Genomic DNA, 22,002 nt, shown 5'->3' on the forward strand with positions numbered 1-22,002 from the left:
TAGGGCTGGGTTTTGACACAAATTTCACGATTCGATTCGATTCGATGCTCATTCACAAGCTTGTGATTCGATTCGATTCGATTACCGATTCGATTCAATATCGATTATTTTGGATATATATCAGGTACAGTACATGCCAAATTTTCTCAAGGAAAAAAAATCTCAACTGATGCTGTAAAATATAGGCCTACATGAGAGTCAGTTGGTACAACATTACTATAATATTGAAGGTTAAAATTAATGAAGTTTTTACAATAATAAAGTTACAGTTACATATTATTTCTACTTAAATAGTTCAATTCGTTTTTTTTTTAAATATAAACATTTAAATGGTGGCTATCATAAAAACTTGATGGATTTATTCTAACATAAATTAAACAGTGAAGAACAGTAAAAAATTATAATGAATATGTTATATGGTGCATATATTAAGCAAAATGCCCCTTTCTACAGTTTATTTTTCTATATGACTAATGGGTTTATGGTCACCGAATATGTTTTTTTCTCTAAGGTAAATGTAAATGTTACGTGACATATTGTTTACAAGCCGTTATATTGGCATCTTTGCACGGCTGAAACACAGATTGAGCGATTACATGACACAGTTTACGGATTGTAAAGTTGTACTCTTTCCTTTAACTTACCTTCGGATATTTAGTCATGTTTATTTTGTGCTGAAACTGGTATTAATGTGGAGGAGATGATTAGTTCACGTGTACCTCGCGCTGCCGCGTCTGTTGAACTGAGGCGCTACAGCGATCTGTCACTAATGCTTATTGCGATTTATTGGATGGGAGGTGCCCTTCGATGATCCGTCCATTAACTGAAACAGGCTAGAATAATCGATTCTTGGGATTTAAGAGTCGATATCGTTCCGTAAAAAAGAGGATCGATTAATATCGAGATATCGAGATTTTTTACCCAGCCCTAATATTACTAATCAAAAATTAAGTTTTGAAAAATTAAGGTAGGAAATTGACAAAATATCTTCATGGAACATGATCTTTTCCTAATGATTTTTGGCAAAAAATAAAAATCGATAATTTTGACCCATACAATGTTTTTTGGCTATTGCTACAAATATACCCAAGCGACTTAAGACTGGTTTTGTGGTCCAGGGTCACATATTAAGATGTTGCTGTCTGAGGTCTTGTGGAGGCTTGATCGTAGAGAGGAAGCATCAGCACACTGGAGGGAAGCCTATAGTACTTCAGATGCACCTAAGTCAGTGTAAGCTATCAGAAAAGTCAATATTGTTAACTTGTGTGATCATTAGTGCTGTCAAGCGATTAATTGCGATTAATCGCATCCAAAATAAAAGTTTTTGTTTACATAATATATGTGTGTGTACTGTGTATATTTATTATGTATATATAATATAACACACACATACAGCATATATTTTTAAAATATTTACATGTATTTATGTGTGTATATTTATATTCATATAAATTATATCATATAAAAATATATTTAATATATAAACGTAACATATTTTTATGAAATATATACATGCATGTTTGTGTATTTATATATGCATAATAAATAGACACAGCACACACATATTATGTAAAAAAAAAACTTTTATTTTGGATGTGATTAATTGTGATTAGTCGTTTGACAGCACTAGTGATAATATACTCTTATCATAATATGACTTTTCACATGAAAGTTGAGCATCGTTGGAATCTAAGAGATTGTAACTGGTATGATAAATGTTCAGAAATCTTTTGACTTGCGTTTCAGAAATGTGCCGCTGTATTTGCAGCTATGGCCAGATGACACAGCTTTTGACTTCAGTGAGTTGAAGAAGAAGATGGTGGAATACATTCAAGCCAAAAAGACATGAGAGATGTCAGAAAGGATGTTCTCTACTAAATTCTGCTAAATTGTACCATTTCACTTTTTTGGTGTGTCCAAACCAGAACTACATACAGAGAAGACAGTTTGTGTTGCCTAATTTCCTTTTCAGATGTAACCATGTAGCATTCCACTTGTCAGAACAAATGATTTGTGAGCTCAAGAATGCATCCAGACTGGTATCAGATTCTTTATATATCTTATGCTTGCCAATTTCTCTGATTAGCATCTTGTTTTTTATCTATGATTTTTTTCAAATAAATAATGTTCATAATGAAAATTATTTGTAAAAAGTAATGCCATCAAGTTAGCATTTTTAAACATCATAATCAAACATTATAATAAGTTAGCATTCATCACCACAAATGAAATGAAATAGCCCCTCCTAACTTTACTTTCATGAGTGTCTGTTAGAAGAGGTGGAGGTGTAGCTGCTCTATTTAAAGATGTTTATCAATGCAAGCAAGTGTCATTTGGTCAGTATTTGTCTTTTGAATATCTAGGAATTGTGCTGAAAGGTGTTCCACGCATCCTATTTATCATTATTTACAGGCCTCCAAAATACTCTCCAGCCTTTGCTGAAGAGTTCACAGAAATGCTATCAATGATTTCCTCAGAGCTTGACGGTTTTGCTATTGCAGGGGATTTGAATATTCACATAGATAATGCAGAAATCAAAACTACAAAATAAATCATAACTGTTTTAAACACTTTTGACCTGATTCAGCATGTGCATGAACCCACACACAATCGTGGACATACTCTAGATTTAATCATCAGTAGAGGTCTAAACATTTCATCCATTGTTATTAAGGACGTAGCACTATCTGATCACTTCTGTATTTTCTTTAATATATTGATCTCTGTTACCACTGAATCTAGATCTGTCTCTGTCAGAAAGAGATGCATTAACGAAAACACTAGTGTGCTATTTATGGAGGCTATATCTTTAACACCAAGCATTTCTGCAGACTCTGTTGATCTTCTCCTTGATTCCTTTAACTCAAAAGTTAAGAATGTTATTGATGACATTGCTCCTGTGAAAGTCAGCAAGAAGACTGGCAGACAGAAATCAGCTTAGAGAAAATCAACAGCAGTTCAGAGTATGAAAAGACAATGCAGAAAAGCAGAACGGATGTGGCGGAAGACGAAACTTGAAATCCACTATAGCATATATAAAGACAGCCTTCGTGCTTTCAATGTGGAACTAGGCAAAGCTAGACAGTCATTCTTCTCAAACCTTATAAACAGTAACTTAAACAACACTCGCACTCTTTTTGCTACTGTTGAGAGACTGACAAACCCCCCAAGTCAGATTGCCAGTGAAATGCTCTCCGACAGCAAATGCAATGAGTTTGCTTCCTTCTTTTCTGAGAAGATCAATAATATCAGGAAGGCGATTAGCACATCCCCAAGTTATGCAGAGGTTAGACAGATTCGACCACAATATCAAAAAGAAGATACTATGTCTGCTTTTGAAGAAATTGATAGCAAAATTTTGGAAGAAATAGTACAGCACCTTAAATCGTCAACCTGCTATCTTGACACACTTCCCACATATTTTTTCAAAAGGGTGCTTAACTGTTTGGAAGCAGATCTCTTAGAAGTGGTGAACGCCTCACTTCTTTCTGGGACTTTTCCAAACTCCCTGAAAACTGCAGTTGTTAAACCCCTTCTGAAAAAGAGCAATCTTGATAACACCATATTGAGCAACTATAGACCAATATCAAACCTTCCTTTTATAGGAAAGATTATTGAAAAGGTAGTCTTTAATCAGCTGAACAAATACTTAAACTCAAATGGATACCTGGACAATTTTCAATCTGGTTTTCGACCGCATCACAGCACAGAGACAGCGCTCATTAAGATAATAAATGATATTCGCAGAAGAGGTGGAGGTGTAGCTGCTCTATTTAAAGATGTTTATCGATGCAAGCAAGTGTCATTTGGTCAGTATTTGTCTTTTGAATATCTAGGAATTGTGCTGAAAGGTGTTCCACGCATCCTATTTATCATTATTTACAGGCCTCCAAAATACTCTCCAGCTTTTATTATACTACGTAAGAGTTTACAAAACTGTTAGCAATGATTTCCTCAGAGTTTGACTGTTTTGCTATTGCAGGGGATTTTAATATTCACATAGATAATGCAGAAATCAAAACTACAAAATAAATCATAACTGTTTTAAACACTTTTGACCTGTTTCAGCATGTGCATGAACCTACACACAATCGTGGACACACTCTAGATTTACTCATCAGTAAGGGTCTAAACATCTCATCCATTATTATTAAGGACGTAGCACTATCTGATAACTAGTGAGATTCCCACAGTCAGATTCCCATTGAACTTCTCTCCGAAAGCAAATGCAATGAGTTTGCTTCCTTCTTTTCTGAGAAGATCAGTAATATTAGAAAGGCGATTTGCACATCCTCAAGTTATGCAGAGGTCAGAAAAATTCGACCACACCTTCAAAAAGCAGTTACTATGTCTGTTTTTGAAGCAATTGATAGCACATACTTAGAAGGGAGAGGTTATTATGCAAGTATAGGTGAGCATACCTATATGGCGAGCATACGTCTAAGTGGACGTTAATGAAATGCGGAGTCCCACAAGGATCAATTCTTGCTCCGCTCTTGTTTAGCCTGTATATGCTCCCACTAAGTCAAATAATTAGAAACAACCAAATTGCCTATCACAGCTATGCAGATGACACCCAGATTTACCTAGCCTTTTCTCCAAATGACTACAGCCCCATTGACTCCCTCTGCGGTGAATGCATACCTTGACTCTAGGGGTCAAACAACTCAAGAATCTTGGTGTGATTCTGGAGACAGACCTAGTTTCAGTAGTCATCACAAAGCAGTAACTAAATCAGAATACTATCATATCAAAAACATTGCAAGAATTTGATGTTTTGTTTCCAGTCAAGACTTGTCCACTGTCTTTTCAGAAAAACCATATAAGCCTATATCTTAAATTGTTGAATTATGCGGGATCAGCTACACTAAGGCCTTGCTCACGATCGCATCCTGGCCTAAATCTAGCGGATCAATACGGCTTTCAGTCCAGTGTTTTGTGGAAAGCTCTGGAGTAACTTGAGCTTGACAAACCTGCAAATGAGCAGAAATGCACTTATCCATCGACTCCATCGTAACAGACAGGATAATAATATGTAATGTTTCTTTTCTACTTCATATGAAACGTAACGTATCTTTCACTTTCGCCTCAAGTGATACTGGAAGAAATAAAAGTAGCAACTATCTGTCTCTGGTAACCACCTGAGAAATGTAAAACATTGTTATAGGGTCAATTCACATGACAATGAGAATCATCATTTAATCTCATTCCCCCCCCCCTTTCTGAGTCAGGTTACTTAAAATTATTTAATTAAAACAAATCTGTTTAAATACTGGAAACACAAATTGTCATATAAACTCAGATCACATTTCCCCCTCTATTGTTTTTATTGAAGAACATGCAGAATATTCTGGAAAGTTGAGAGCGACTGCTTTAAAATGTTGTTATTTTCTATACAGATCCAAAAATGATGATCTTTCCACTGCCATTCTGAAGCAGAAGAACAGGCCAAATAGGTTGATTGTTGATGAATCCATCAATGAAGACAACAGTGTTGTGTCTCTCTCTCAGGTACCATCTTGAGTTACATTTTAAATGTATAAAAATTTGACCCTTCTTCTTCCTTTTTCACTTGTTTGAGGTCTTTATGTGCCCAACACATTTTCTCTGCTCTTTCAGGCAAAGATGGATGAGCTCCAGCTCTTTAGGGGGGACACAGTGCTGATGAAGGGCAAGAAGAGGAGGGAGACCGTTTGCATCGTCTTGTCTGATGACACCTGCTCCGACGAAAAGGTTCGCATGAACAGGGTGGTCCGCAACAACCTCAGGGTGCGCCTTGGTGATGTCATCAGGTAAGACTGTTTTCTATCTAAACTTTCATTACATATAATGAAAAATTTGACCCTTCTTCCTGTTTCACTTGTTTGAGGTCTTTATGTGCCCAACACATTTTCTCTGCTCTTTCAGGCAAAGATGGATGAGCTCCAGCTCTTTAGGGGGGACACAGTGCTGATGAAGGGCAAGAAGAGGAGGGAGACCGTTTGCATCGTCTTGTCTGATGACACCTGCTCCGACGAAAAGGTTCGCATGAACAGGGTGGTCCGCAACAACCTCAGGGTGCGCCTTGGTGATGTCATCAGGTAAGACTGTTTTCTATCTAAACTTTCATTACATATAATGACTAAAATTGCTGAAACATTCCCAGGATCTTTCAGAATTATTCTAATTGGCAGGACTATAATACTAGCTATTTCAAAATGTACCTCTGAATATATGGATCATTCATTTGTTCCTCTTTCTGGTTTTCAGTATTCAGCCATGTCCAGATGTGAAATATGGAAAGCGCATTCACGTTCTGCCCATCGATGACACAGTGGAGGGCATCACTGGCAACCTGTTTGAGGTCTATCTTAAGCCTTACTTCTTGGAGGCTTACCGACCAATCCGTAAAGGTAAATATATCTTTAAAAATTATTATAAAAGTAATAAGGTAATAGGTTCTTTTTATTCTGTTCATGAAGTCAATTGTGAGATGTTACTTTTTATGTTTTCAATGTATGTACACTACCATGCAAAAGTTTGGGGTCAGTAGTTTTATTTTATTATTTTTTGTTATGATTTTGGAAGACTTATTCAGCAAGAATGCATTAAATTGATTAAGTCACAGATTTTATATTGGTACAAAAGATATCCATTTTATTATTAGCTGCTGAAAATTCAGCTTTATCACAGGAATAAATTAAATTTTAATATGTATTTAAATGAAAGTTATTTTAAATTGTAGCATTTCAAAATATTTGTTTTATTAAATTTATCCTTTGTGAGCAAAAGGGACTGCTTTCAAAAACATTAAAGAAATCCAAACATTTAAACGGTCTTACTTAATTTGGGTTTATATGCACTATTGTCTTTTTTTTTTTTTTCACTTGTAAGTTTTGGCGCTTCTGTGGATTCAAGTTAAATTGGTGTATCGTGGTGCTTGGCATGAAGTCTGATTTGTCACCTGATGGATTTGATTTGAAATGTCAGCTGTGTTTTTAGTAAAAGATTGTGTTTTGTCTAAGACTGCATGAACTGCAGTTGGTGTATAAAACAAATTTGAAGTGTTTTGATATTTCACAAGTTTGGTTTTGCTTTTTTTCCGTAGGTGATATTTTCCTGGTCAGAGGAGGCATGCGTGCTGTGGAGTTCAAAGTGGTGGAGACCGACCCCAGCCCATACTGTATTGTGGCCCCAGACACGGTGATCCACTGTGAGGGGGAACCCATCAAGAGAGAGGTCAGTAGATTGACAAATGTTTTAAATTTTGTCATGGATTAAAATGGACTAAATGGGGTTAGGGCACATGAAGTGTGTTTGATTGTATCCGCATGCCTGTTTGCAGGATGAGGAAGAGTCTCTGAATGAGGTGGGTTATGATGACATTGGAGGGGTAAGGAAACAGCTCGCCCAAATCAAAGAAATGGTGGAGCTACCTCTGAGACACCCAGCTCTCTTCAAGGCTATTGGAGTGAAGGTAATTACCTGCACTCTGAGATTTACACACATTAAAGTGTTATGAGTTTGCAGTCTGAGGTTCCAATCATTTCTTGTTTGTTCAGCCTCCCCGCGGCATTCTGCTGTATGGACCCCCTGGAACTGGAAAGACTCTTATCGCTCGTGCTGTGGCAAATGAAACTGGAGCATTCTTCTTCCTCATCAATGGTGCGTATGACAACACAGAATATAAATATGCCTAAATTAGTTCTCTGTAATGGCTACTGATTTTTTTTTTTAAAACACATTTTACAAAAGTACATTTTGAAATCTTGATAAAATGAGCTTGACAAAAACGTTTGATCCCAGGACCTGAGATCATGAGTAAACTGGCAGGTGAATCTGAGAGCAATTTGCGCAAGGCTTTTGAGGAAGCAGAGAAGAACGCACCAGCCATCATCTTTATTGATGAACTTGATGCCATTGCACCAAAAAGAGAGAAGGTAAGATTTCTGAGTGGTGGTTTTTGCTCAAATAATCATCTCTTTGACTGATTCTTTATGCTCTGTTTTTATCTGTTAGTAAAGTATTTTATTTGTTGCCTTTTTTTGTGTGACATTAATATTATAAAAGCTTTTCTGGCAAAAGCCGTTTCAGCCAAAACATTGTTACAAATTCTTGATTCCCCGCCGCCCCTTTTTGACCTGTTCTCGCAGTTTGAAAGACAACATTAAATCACTGAAAAGAGCACAGTGTCTGTTAACAAACTATTGAAGTCGGTTTTGTTAATTAAAATAGTTGAAATAAAATATAAATGTAGGATAAAAACGTTTAGAAGAATATTACACAAATTTGAAATATTGCCTTGGCTACTAACTGAAATAAGGATGAAGTACTAAAACTATGAAAAGTGTATGTACTAAAAAAAAATGACAACGCAGAACTAAATTTAAAATGAATATAGAAATAAAGGCTAATTCAGAATAATACTTGCTCTTGTGATCACCATACCTGATTTAATCCTGAATATTATGTTCTGCTTTAACTGGAATCCAGTGGAATAACTTGAATGCACATTATTAGCAGTATGTACTAAGAATAGTTTTTAATGAAAAATGTGCTATAATGTCCTTTATTTTAAAACGTTCAGATAATTCAAAATGCTTGTTCAATTTTAAATGTTATTAAGCAATCCGCTCCATTGCATATCACTACTTTAAAGCAACCTCTTATCTGAGATGTATGCGTGTGAATGTCTAATTGGGGGTTATTGCAGTAAATGGTTCTCATGTGTTTTCTCAGACTCATGGTGAGGTGGAGAGGCGCATTGTGTCTCAGCTGCTCACTCTGATGGACGGACTGAAGCAAAGGGCTCATGTCATTGTCATGGCAGCCACTAACAGACCCAACAGCATTGACCCAGCTCTCAGACGATTCGGTGAGATCACTTTGCTCAAGTGTTGCTCTGTAAAGAAAAAAATCTTTTGCCAAGACATTTCCAGTTGATGTTCGGGCTTCTTGGTACAAGCAGTGCACCTTAGAAGGGAACATCTTGTGCTGATGTTCTGACTCTCTTGATTTCAGGGCGCTTTGACAGAGAGGTGGACATCGGCATTCCAGACGCTACTGGAAGACTTGAGATACTTCAGATCCACACCAAGAACATGAAGCTGGCAGATGATGTTGATCTGGAGCAGGTGTGTTTCAGAGGATGTCAGAACATTCAGTGCTAAGTGACGATTTGCTTTCATTTAAACTGGGTCTCCTTAATCTGGCACTGGCAGGAGCATCAAGCCTGTTTAATTCTGCCCACTCAGATTTTTGAGCCAAGTGGATAAAATTTTTTAATGCATCTCCCCAAAATAATGTATTTTCATATGTCTCAATTTTGCAGATTATTTGCTGGGGGTTTTTTTCCCCTCCCTACCATTCCTTTGTGGAATAGAGGTAGAATAGAATAGAGATCAGGTTAATCTGCAGTTTTTTTTTTTTTATCTTGCTTTTATATACTACTACTGGTTTCTAGGTCAGATTTGAGTCCCATTGCATGCTAAATTATTTAGGGCACCAAATGATTGGAGCTTGTGCCCCATCAAATATGGGTGCATAAGCAGTGTTATACATGATACTGTAATTTATTTTGAATTGGCTTTTATTTTTTTGTTTAATTTAGTTGTTTTTGTGTATGATTTTGACTTTGTTGTTTTAAATATTACTTTTTGTAGGTTTAGTTCAGTTTAATTTTGTTTCCAGTTAGAAATGTTTGTTTAAACTTAAAAAAAAAAATTGTAACTAAGTTTTTTTTTGTTTTTTTTTTCCATCTTGTTTATTTTATAATCTTAATTCCAGTTAACAGATCTTTTAATAGCTTTAGTTAGTGATGATTACCTTAGTGCATTAAAAAATTTTTTTTTTTTCTTCCTTTTTATAAACCGTCCATCGTTTGCCTTTAGGTTGCAAATGAGACCCATGGCCATGTGGGTGCTGATCTGGCTGCCCTTTGCTCAGAAGCTGCCCTGCAAGCCATTCGAAAGAAAATGGACCTCATTGATCTGGAGGATGAGACCATCGACGCAGAGGTTATGAACTCCCTGGCTGTAACAATGGATGACTTCAGGGTGAGGATCTTAGTAACTCTTACAACCATCTGACCAATCAAATGTGAGGAAATTGCATTCAGAAACTAAAGAAATTATTGATTTGTCACCCTCTTCTACCTAACAGTGGGCTCTTAGCCAGAGCAACCCATCTGCCCTGAGAGAGACCATTGTGGAGGTGCCCAACATCACCTGGGAGGATATCGGTGGCCTTGATGATGTCAAGAGAGAGCTGCAGGAGCTGGTGCAGGTACTGAGCACATAAGTCTTGTTCGTATTTCGGACAACAAAATGTTCTCACGGCTACATTTAAAACTCTTTTACACATCCTTACCAATATTTTCTGTCCTTTTTAGTACCCAGTGGAACATCCAGACAAATTCCATCAAGGGCCCAGAACTGCTCACCATGTGGTTTGGAGAATCAGAGGCTAATGTCCGTGAGATCTTTGACAAGGTATGTCATTTTGCATTTTCTATCAGGTAGTTTCTGACTGATTTTCAATGTGTAGTAAGACAAATTATGTTTTTTTTTTTTTTTTTTTAAAGGCTGTGGGTCTACTGATCTTGTTTGTTCTTGCAGCAACTATAATGATGTTTAAATTAAGGATCCATTTTAAAATTGTCCTGCTGGCTTTGTCCTTCTCCAGGCTCGTCAAGCTGCTCCTTGTGTGCTCTTCTTTGACGAATTGGACTCCATTGCTAAGGCTCGTGGTGGAAACGTTGGCGACGGTGGCGGCGCTGCTGACAGAGTCATTAACCAGATTCTCACAGAAATGGATGGTATGTCCAGCAAGAAGAACGTCTTCATCATTGGGGCCACCAACAGACCAGACATCATTGACCCTGCCATCCTCAGGCCTGGCCGACTGGACCAGCTTATCTACATCCCACTGCCTGATGAGAAGTCTCGCATTGCCATTCTCAAAGCTAACCTCAGGAAGTCTCCAATCTCAAAGGTGAAAGTGGATGTTTTGTCTTTTTTTTTTTTTTTATGTGGTTTTTATCTTGTTATTGGGTATTAATGTATTTTTGTGTAGGACGTGGACGTGGACTACTTGGCCAAGATGACCAATGGCTTTTCCGGTGCTGACTTGACTGAGATCTGTCAGAGAGCCTGTAAACTAGCCATCCGTGAGTCTATTGAGAATGAGATCAGACGGGAACGTGAGAGGCAGACTAACCCTTCTGCAATGGTGAGATTTCATTGTTTGCCTAAATGAGTGCTTCTCTGACCTTTCGAAGTACTTGCTTTTCAAAGTTGAGCAAATTGAAGCATCTTTAAGTGGATTCCTAAATACCATGGTTTGATGGATTTAAAACTAGTATGGTAGTTTGGATTTCCTAACATGTTGGTTTATTGGATATTCAGGAGGTGGAGGAGGATGACCCTGTGCCTGAGATTAGAAAGGACCATTTCGAGGAAGCCATGCGCTTTGCCCGGCGCTCCGTCAGCGATAACGACATCCGCAAATACGAGATGTTCGCACAGACCCTGCAACAAAGCAGAGGCTTTGGCAGTTTCAGGTGGGATCTTAAGTTACGTTTAGTGGCAGCTTTTGTTATGAAGGAAGGAATGATGGAATTATGAAGGAATTTTTCTCTTAAAATGACAATATGAGCTCTGGGGATTAAATTGTCAGAATGTAATTTGGTTTCCATGCATTCAGAATGCCCTATTTATATTTTTATTTATTTTTTAAATAAGATTCCCGTCCAGTAACCAAGGAGGAAGTGGACCAAGTCAGGGCTCTTCTGGTGGCGGTGGAGGCAACATCTTCAATGAGGACAACGAAGATGATCTTTATGGATAAATGTGACCACGTGGCTGACCCTCACAGGCCACTCTTCATACAGGCCGCCATGTACAAAAGACAAAAAATTAAAAATTCCACATTTTTAGGACTGTGCTTTTTGTTTATTTTCCGCTTCTCCTCTTGTCCATTCCCCCTGTTTTTTATTCGCCTCGTTCTCCTTCTGTCCACCTCCCCCCTCTGTTGATAGAGAAAAGCATGTAGCTGCTTGTGTTTTGCTCTGGTTTGTGAAAGGATGATTTCTGAGAACTTTAATCTTAACGTTCTGTGGGTGGGGGTAAATTTCAGTGAAAACCATACACGATAGTGTTTTCATTAACTTTTCACAAGCTATACGAGCAGCTTTAGTGGTGGGGTTTAATGCTAGGCTGTTAGAAGGATTAAAAAAAACAACAACAAAAAATTGCTAATGACTTCATTTTTTATGAATGTAGCATATAATGTATTACAAGTTTGAAAAATGTTAAATAAAATTCACGAAATGGACCTGATGTTGTGGTGTTTAATTTGTAGAGGTTTGGGGTTTGTGAACGTATAGATAATGATTGCATAAAATGATTTATCTCCTAAATAAATGCTTTTAAAATTGTGAAAAAATAAATGTGCATTTGGATAGGATTTAGTAATTTTTTTTTAAAGAAATTATATACCTCTTCTAGGTAAAGAAAAAAAAAACAATAGAGGGTTATTTTATTTATTTTTATACGTGTCATCCTTAAAAAATGCACCTCATTTATGCTTGTTTAAAAATTACCCAATGATTTCCTCTAGCAAATAACTTTGCTTTATAGTTTGCTCTGGCTTAAATCTTAGTAGTTTGATACTGTCATGTGTATATACTCTAGATGGGTTTGCCATACAATCATAAGAAACTGATTTAAATGCAGTTTTTTTAATTTATTTTTTTAACTTTGATATTGCAGACATGGCAACTTCAATCCTAAGAGGTTTACACATTCTCGGTTGCATTTTATCAATATGAATCACTGCAAGGAAAATGAGGGTGCTTTGCATCTCTCCAGACTTTTTGTCCATCTTCCATCTTTCACAACAGATATTTCAAAACCGTAACATACTTACTGTATACTTAACATATACTTAATACTCACCATTATAGTTGGAATAAGCCTATCATTCCTGTTGAAGGATTCAATCACCTTCATGTCTTCATCCGATAATTTAAAATCAAACACCTGTATGCAAAGGTGAGCAGTGATTATATTTACATAATTATCACTGTAACTCTTAAAGGGGTCATATGATGCGATTTCATTTTTTCCTTTCTCTTTAGAGTGTTACAAGCTCTTGGTGCATAAAGAAGATCTGTAAAGTTGCAAAGACTCAGCTGATATGTTCAAAAAATGCCACACCAGGTTTGATGTCAAATGTAATTGGTTCTCATGTCTCTAAAGCTACCACAAAGCACACACATATTAGATATGATAGTTACAGGAAAGAAATTCACTAAATATTGACTAAATTTATTTGGAAAACCATTTCATTTCTGGGCGAACTATCCCAATAAGTTGTCCCCCTCTCTCCTCATTACAGCTCTTGTCCTCCAGGTGTCTCTGTATGTCCTCTCTTCTGTTGGCATTCTAAATAAGCACTAATGATGATTGGCCTTGCTTAAACTCCTCCAGGTTTATTTAAATCAAGATTTGGTTACATGGAGGCTCAGGGATTAAATAACCTGCCAAGGCATTGAAGTTGAGATGCAAGAGCTCAGGTGCATGTGTTGAAATGAGGAGTCATGGAGGATGAATAATGTTTTAAAGCTTAAGTGTGGAATGTCTCTCACAAGCATACCGATTTAGAAAAATAATGATTGTTTTTACGCTAGGTTTTCTAGACAAACATTTAGTGCCGCCCCACAATCACGTCATTGGTTGAGGCTGTGATTGGCTGGTCTGGTTTTGCTGGCAAAGAGCTTTAGGAACGTCAACCTCTTATGGTTGTCTCTGGATGGTAAAATGGAGCAGGAGAAAGTATTTTATAAAACGGATAGTTCCGGTCCTTGATTCTGATTGGTCGTTCGAAGCCGTTGTAAATTACACTACAAACATACACCTTTGTTTACTTCTGTGTGTTGCTCGGCAACCACTTTGTTGCAACTACAACTGTTTCTGAGGAACTACATTGTTTGGTGGAAGAATACTGTTTTTATATATATCATTACACTTTATTTGCTCTGTTTTATTCTGTGAAACCTTACTACGTATATGGAATAACCGTTTTATAAAAGCAATAAGCCCGTGAAGCCGTGGTTTACAGTGAATTTATAACAGCTAAGTGGGTTTTAGGTGCTAAGGGTAACAACGCCACCCTTAGCTGTAATAAATTCACTGTAAACCATGGCTTCTTGGAGCTTATTGCTTTATTAACCTTGAAAAAATGAAGTTAATACTTTTTCCAACCTACCTCAATGTTCTGCTTGATCCTGGATGGAGTGACGCTTTTGGGGATGCAAACGACACCTCTCTGTATGTGCCATCTATGAGTCAAAAACAAATCCAGAAATGTGTAATGGACATGTACTCAAAATCACACTAATAATACTCACATAAAACATAAAAGGAGGAATCCCTACTCAGCAGACAATATGGGCCTATTCTTGGATCAGATGACCATCCTCACCTGATAACAACCTGAGCAGGGGTCTTGCTATAGCGCTTGGCCAAACCGACCACCCTTGGATCATCCAGCAGATGGGCTTCTCCAGGTGTAACCCATGGGCGATCAGGAGAACCCAGAGGACTGTAGGCTGTTACTGCCAGCCCTCGACTCCAACAGTGAGATACCAGCTGAGTCTGAACCAGGTAAGGATGACACTCCACCTGAAAATATTTTGGAATGAAACAAACAAAAAAACTTTTTATAATAGTTATTATAATGTATATTTACATTTACATTTATTCATTCATTCAAATAAACAAAACAACAGAATAGTTAAAATGGGGAAAACAACAACAACAACAAAACACCTAATGACTCTGACCACACAGAAGTTGCAGTAATACCTTTGTTGCCATTAGTTGTCAATGGCAAATTAACACAAGGACAGTCCAGTCTTACGGTCTTTGCAATTATCACTTTTACATACCTGGTTGACCACTGGCTTGTGTTTGGCAAAGCTGAGAATGTCATCAATCTGTCTGGCATTGAAGTTTGACAAGCCAATGGCTTTTACCAGGCCTTGGTCAACCAGCTTCTCCATGGCTGCCCATGTGTCTCTATAGTGAGTGTCATCATACCGAATAGTGCCATCAGGTCGCTGGGGCATCAGCTCATCTCCTCTCCTGGAAGTATTGAAAACACATTAGCTATAATATTTTGTAGTACACTTTTGCACTTTCAAACCAGTCATTCAGCTGAAATTATGGCCACATTTGGTCCTATAAGGCCTCATTACACTGAAACTCTTGCAGCACAGCAACATATTTTATCCCACTGAACCTATTCTGTTCAAATACACTACTGTTCAGAGGTTTGAGGTCAGTAAGATTTTTTTTCCTTATGGAAAGACAATTGCATCGTGGGCAGCACATTGACACATAGCGCTTCGTGCGTCCCAAGTTTGAGTCCCGGCTTGCAGACTTTTCGCGATCCCGTCCCCCCTCTTTCTCTCCCACTTCGCTTCAGAAGATTTGTATTTCAAACAAATGCTGTTGTTTTGAGCTAATCAAAGAATGCTGAAAAAAAGTATACATTTTTCCACAAAAATATTAAGCAGCACAATGATAATAATAATAGGAAATGTTTCTTGTGCAGCAAACCAGCATATTAGAATGATTTATAAAGGATCATGTGACATTAAAGACTGGGATAATGACTGCTGAAATTTCATGCCATCACAACAATAAATTACATTTTAAAAGATATTATTTTAAATTGTAATATTTAGCATACTGCATTTTTTTTATTTTAAATAAATGCAGCCTTGATTAGCATTAGAGACTTCTTTCAAAAAAACTTTGAAAGGTTGTGTATGTTGGAGAAAGTCAAATAAATTGCTCCACTATCCAAGAGTTAGATATGGAAACATAAAGACTAAATCAAAGGCCATTGGCCAGTGCATGAGATACAGGTCCAGATAACTGAGCCTCAGATCGGACAAAGACTTTTTTTGCAGGCCTCCTCCACATCATCTGGATGGTGCTTGGTGTTCCATAATTTGGATGTCACAAAAATGTCTTCTCGTCTCAGAGGCTAGTTACAAATTTCATGTGTGTGATGTATTGATGATTTTAAGGTAATTGTCTTTGATGGATTTCATATATAGTTTTATCTGCAGGTATCCTTTCCTTCTCCAAATCGTTCACTCAGGGCCTGTCCGACCTCTCGCTCATTGCTGTAAGCCGCTGCGCAGTCAATGTGCCTGTAGCCACAGTCTAAAGCTGCTAGTACAGCCTGCTTCACCTACAGTAAGAAACAATCCAATCCAGTTCTGCCACAATGAATAAATCAGCTAATAAACATACAGAAATAAGAAGATACAGTGCATACTGTACAGTGCAATTTTGGGCTATACTAAACTTTTTATCAGCTTATGTTGGTTTTGACACACCTGTCCTGGGGCACTTTTCCATGTTCCTAAGCCCACCACTGACATCTGCTGACCCGTGGAGAGAGTGACTGTTGCTGTCATGGTTTAATTAGAGCACTTTTCCTATCAATAAATAAACACACAAATTGTAGACCTGAATGACTGTCTATTATTATTTTTATTATTTATTATTATCCATTATAAAATCTAGACGACCTTTAAAAAATTATAGTGATTCTGATAAATGCATTGTGTTAATGGTTCTGTATGTTCATTTAATTTGCTGTCTAAAATGTAAAATTTGTGTTTTGTAGTGTAATTCTAGTTTAAACATTATTCAAAATGACAAATTTCACATCAGTCAACATAAATATAGTATTACAAAACCATGTATGATCATGTAACGGTGCAGTGATATTTGTGACCCTGGAGCACAAAACCAGTCATAAGTCGCTGGGGTATATTTGTAGCAATAGCCAACAATACATATAGTATGGGTCAAAATTGTTGATTTTTCTTTTATGCCAAAAATCATTAGGATATTAAGTAAAGATCATGTTCCATTAAGATATTTTGTAAATTTCCTACCGTAAATATATCAAAACATAATTTTTGATTAGTAATATGCATTGCTAAGGACTTCATTTGGACAACTTTAAAGGCAATTTTCTCAATATTTAGATTTTTTGGCACCCTCAGATTCCAGGTTTTCAAATAGTTGTATCTCGGCCAAATATGGTCCTATCCTAACAAATCATACATCAATGGAAAGCTTATTTATTCATATGATGTATAAATCTTAATTTAAAAAAATTGACCCTTATGACTGGTTTTATGGTCCAAGGTCACATTTAGTCTTCCTGCTCCTTTCCAGAGGTTTCCTAACACTGGAGATTTTTTACTTTGTTTGCCTTGAATTAGAGTGATTATTTCAGGTTTAATTGGTTTAAAATAGAACCACTGTATATTAAACTTCATAAGATGAAAAAAGAGAACCAATGTTTCGCTGAAGTTTGCAAATCCACAGAATGAATGATTTAGTTCATATTTTACCTCGGTTAATGCTCCAGTACGCGCAATCATACTAACACAGTTACTGAGCTTTTATACACTAAGTTCAAAGTCTTTGTTTACCCATTTCCTAAAAGGCTGAACAATTACCAAAAGCCATCCAGACAGCTACAGCTATCTGAGGAACATCATATGACAAGAACATTCAGACATATTTTGACACTCTTTTTTTTATTTAATCATACTAAACAGTACTGATGTCATCACTTGTCAGTGTGGCTTTGGGGGGAATGAAGTTAATGAAATGGCTTGGGTCAGGAAATGGCATCTGTTTATTCTGGGTATGTTCACAATGGAGCCGTCTATCAAAACAGTTTAGAGTCAGTCACATTCTTGCATGCTCAGGTTTAGCGCTCTCAGCTGTTAAGGCCCTCCTGCTGGACAAATATAGAGCCAGCGAATTATTACTGTCCGTCTCACGACTGCTCCAAGTGTTGTGACTTGGCAGCGCGCTTGACTCAAGGTCCACTCCACTTCCCTTATGTGGTCAGACTAAATGACTTAGTCATCTCAATGCGGGGGAAAAAACCTGCAACCCCAGAATAACATTCTTGATTGTGGAGTCACTGGCAGTCTATTAGCACCAATGGCTCATTTTAAAGTGACAGTACTCTTAGAACGCTTGTAATAAATAGCATGTGAGTATGTTTGTTTATTGCTGAACCTCTTTGTGTATTTGGCAATAGGAGGTAAATTTTAATTAGAGAGAAAAAAAATCATAAACAACTAGGGGTGTGCGATATTGACAAAAAATGATATCTCGATATTTTATGGGATTTTATCGATAACGATAATTAGACGATATTTTGCTGAGTGTGTTATTGTGCTGGTACCTTAAGGACTGCCGAAGACAGCTGACTCCTAATGTTTTTAATATTCTTCATATTCTGTGTGGTGGTCAGTTCATACTGATAGAAATTAATCTTGTTTAAACTGATTTTTGCATTTTATGGGCATTTTTACCTTTATAAAATGTCACATTCTTACATATAATCAGGGAATTAGAATAATAAGACACACGCACTAGTCTAGACTTCACATAATGTATGCGTGCGCTCTGTAGGGATGTTTTGAATGGTTTTTGCAAAATACTCGATAATGTCAAATCGCACATCGTTAAAACAACCATTACGATATTATCGCAGACGATATATATCGCACACCCCTATAAACAACTATTGTTACTGATATTTTTGTCATTGATATGCAAATCTGCGTAGTTTGGCATGGAATAGATGTATATTTAAATGATCTGATTTCTGCCAATGTTGTACTGGATTCAAACTTGAAAATACTGACTCTGCATACAGTGTTTATAATTATAATATGTCCTAGTTTTTAGACACACTGACAAAATACCAGCAGAATGCCTCAGCACTCAGTTTTTGGTTAATTTACTTTTTTTGTCTTCATGAATATGTATTCTGGTATTAAACAGCAAGGACCATTAATCTCTTGGGTGACATCAGGCTAGAGTATTAGTGAGGCGGCAACACTTCTGGAAGCACAAATAAAAATAAATGCATTATTTAGTTCAGGAAATGCCTGATGGGTGTTTCAAAAAGTTGAAAAGAGGAAAATGTTTTTTTCGTATGCACTTCAAGAGGCATCACAGACCCAGATTTTCTAAATATTAGTGACACTAATCTGAATATTGGAGGCAATGTTTCGCCCTGCTCTCCATCTCAACTCTGAAAATTGAGTATTTTCAACAATGTCAAACAATTCAGATTAAACTTGTAAAGATGAAAATAGGGGACTCATACTTTCATATGTTCAGGTGCCAGAGGAAGACTTTGCCAGTCAGACTTTAAAGGGGTTGTGAACTGAGAAATTAAAATTCCCTTGATCTTTTGATGTATAAGAGGTCACTGTGCTATAAAAACATTCTGTAAGTTTCATAAATCAAAACTTGCTTGTTAGTATAAAAACAGCTTATATTGAAGCCAATCTACCAAAACGACAGCTTGTGGAATGTGCCACTTTATGACGTAATAGTGTTGCTAAACACCACCTCCGCAGAAGAAGATCAACGCCTGCTTCTATAGCACTGCTTATTTTGCACGTGTAGTATAAATAACCAGAGAGGCAAACACAGGTCTACGCAGAAATCAAACGATAAACTTTATTAGATCCATTTTTTAATAAAGTCAACAAGTACTCGGTCCTTACACTTCATTTTACTGTGGATTCATTTACAAACAAGCCACAATTCGATACGGGATTTTCAGAAAGACTGAAACTAATATTATATATGATGGTGTGCTGATTATATTGGATCCAATGTCGCACCACACGACTGTGAGTAACTGTTTTTATTACGTGATCACTATTGCTTTGTCTGTTATTGCAGATCGTCTGGTACTGAGCATTTATGCGTTTTTAACCTAAATCACAGCAGTGTCCATCTGTGTAGAACGTAGGCTGTCAAACACACACAACTGTTATCCAATCATAGCAGTGGGCATTTACTTTCGAATCCTCAATCTGCCATGGCTATTCAAACAGAGCGTTCTGATGAGGGGGGTCAAAACAGGACAGAAAATAGCTTATTAATTCTAAATGATTGTGTTTTGATGTAAAAATCTTGATAACACAAGTGGACCTCAGAGAACAGTACAAAATAAAAAACAAAGGCCGTTCATGATACCTTTTATTATTTCAATTTATTTAAATAGTCATGCTTAATATTTACAGTGCTTTTTGGGATTACTCTTGTTAAAGCTGTTGAGTGCACAGTCTTGTAACTTTCTGTCTTTTTGTCTGATTTTCAAATGCTTCTAGTGTGTGAGGTTGATGTATCCTATACAAGCCTATATGATCCAAAATGTCCTAGGGTCAATCCCTGGTCAGCTCATTTATGTGCACAGTATGAACTTGAACTCCACAGAGAACCGAGTGGAACGTCAGTGCTAATTTCTCAAATCATACAGTCAGTGGCAGATCCATTAGAGGAATGCAGTGCAGTTAATGGAGCTGCCATGCTGTGACACAGATAATCAGACTCATCAAAACACGCAGTGAACCATGAATTGATCTCTAAGAGATTTTATACTTCGTCAGAAGTGCATCCATCAATGGGACATTGCACTTCATAAAGAAATAATTGAATTAACACCTTTAGTTAATTTAACTTGTGAAATAATGCTTTTTGTATGACTTGAGGGAAGTTGACCGAGTCAAATACTCCTGGTTACTGAGAATGGTCTGATTCACCAGTTAATTTCAGAGGGATGAGGATAATTTCTGAGTCAAGTGATGTGGCATGAGCCATTTGTCAGACTTATCCGCATAATGAAAGCATTCTCCATTCATGTCACGTAGACTTTATATAATGTACTTTAAATAGATAAAAGCAAATGTTTCGCCCCAAAGATTATACATTTATTTGAAATATAATTTAAAACTCCAGTAGGGATCTTTGGAGTCATGTGGAGTCGATATTCTGATTTAAATTTTGGTTACCTTGGTTACCCTGAGTTTTGGTTACCTTGTGTGGCCAGTGTTGTCATCTCATTTGGACAGCTGCCAGTCTGCCGTCTACTGTACATTTCATTCAGTCTGAAACAAAGTGATCCTTATTATTTTCTTTTCAGTCAAGACTTTTGGTTTATTTCATGTTCTCATCAATTATTCATAAAGCACCAAAAATGTATACTGTAAGTGTACTGAAAATGATAGAGTTCAATAGTACTTCACACACACTCTTCAAGGCCCGATTCTTTCTGAATCACAGGAAACGAACACAGCGCTTGCATTCTGCATTGATTTATCCTCCCATTGGGTGCAGGGAGCTGCATTTAATACGGTCTCATGTATGAGGACAGAAGAAATAAACATGAGACATTTCAAATTTGACATTCAAATTCAAAACAGAAGTGGCTGGATGTCCAAAAATATGCTGAGTACAATGGTACAACAATCCAAACATAGACCAGCACATAATAAAACAACATGACACTAGTCATTAAAAAGGTTATGTTCCTCCGTACTTTCATTTGATCACCAAATACAGCAATTATTAAATGACATAGTTACGACTGTATAAGAGATATCCTGGAAGGATCCTTGTAAATATGAAAATTGTTGTTTAGATAGAAAATACGGTTTCTCAAAGGCTGCTGTAACTGTAGAAAGATGGTACATCACAAATCAGTTGAAAGGGAGGCTTTGCACTTGATATAAATCTAAACTAAAATACAGAGAACTATTGCAAATTATTTCACATTGCACACATTTAAAAGTGTGAAATACAGTATACTGAAACTGTTGTAGTAAAAAGCTGTTCAAAAAACAATTCCCTCATAACTTCATAAAAAAGCTATAGCTGTGCTTACTGAACAACGAAGACCTGCATTTCAAAAAAGAAAAACTTTGAACAGTTCTCACTTTCATCTTTTTTCATATTGGATTAAAATTGGGTTTTTCAACTTACTGAAACTGAGAGTGTCACGCTGCACTTTGGAGGATGTTTGGGTTTCTTTTAATGTGTGTGTATAGTGAAGTAAATGAATGAGCATTTTCCAATAGCTATCCCTCCTCAATCATTTTTTAAAAAT

General features: G+C 36.8%; 2 protein-coding genes and 1 pseudogene across 2 annotated transcripts in view; 2 read left to right on the top strand and 1 right to left on the bottom strand.

The window, feature by feature from the left end:
- LOC107746873 (Fanconi anemia group G protein homolog) overlaps positions 1-2,066 on the top strand; it is a 7,664-nt gene extending 5,598 nt beyond the window's left edge. Inside the window, exons 13-14 of the mRNA XM_016561202.1 lie at positions 1,119-1,230; positions 1,747-2,066. Coding sequence (XP_016416688.1) covers positions 1,119-1,230; positions 1,747-1,849 — 215 coding nt within the window. The 3' untranslated portion in view covers positions 1,850-2,066. The remainder of the gene's footprint in view (positions 1-1,118; positions 1,231-1,746) is intronic.
- A 2,234-nt stretch (positions 2,067-4,300) lies between these two features.
- LOC107746855 (transitional endoplasmic reticulum ATPase-like) lies at positions 4,301-12,312 on the top strand. The gene is given in 18 exon segments (XM_016561186.1): positions 4,301-4,308; positions 5,400-5,511; positions 5,620-5,792; positions 6,250-6,392; positions 7,088-7,218; positions 7,325-7,456; positions 7,542-7,644; positions 7,786-7,919; positions 8,719-8,854; positions 9,001-9,113; positions 9,870-10,034; positions 10,141-10,263; positions 10,370-10,397; positions 10,399-10,469; positions 10,663-10,971; positions 11,053-11,208; positions 11,385-11,539; positions 11,721-12,312. Coding segments are annotated over 18 exon segments (2,298 nt in total). The 3' UTR covers positions 11,827-12,312.
- Positions 12,313-12,715: 403 nt separating this feature from the next.
- Positions 12,716-21,210, bottom strand: LOC107746811 (alcohol dehydrogenase [NADP(+)] A-like; annotated as a pseudogene).
- Positions 21,211-22,002: the final 792 nt, after the last annotated feature.

Source organism: Sinocyclocheilus rhinocerous, unplaced genomic scaffold, assembly GCF_001515625.1.
Source record: "Sinocyclocheilus rhinocerous isolate Xijiao unplaced genomic scaffold, SAMN03320098_v1.1 scaffold468, whole genome shotgun sequence".
Classification (NCBI taxonomy): Eukaryota; Metazoa; Chordata; class Actinopteri; order Cypriniformes; family Cyprinidae; genus Sinocyclocheilus; species Sinocyclocheilus rhinocerous.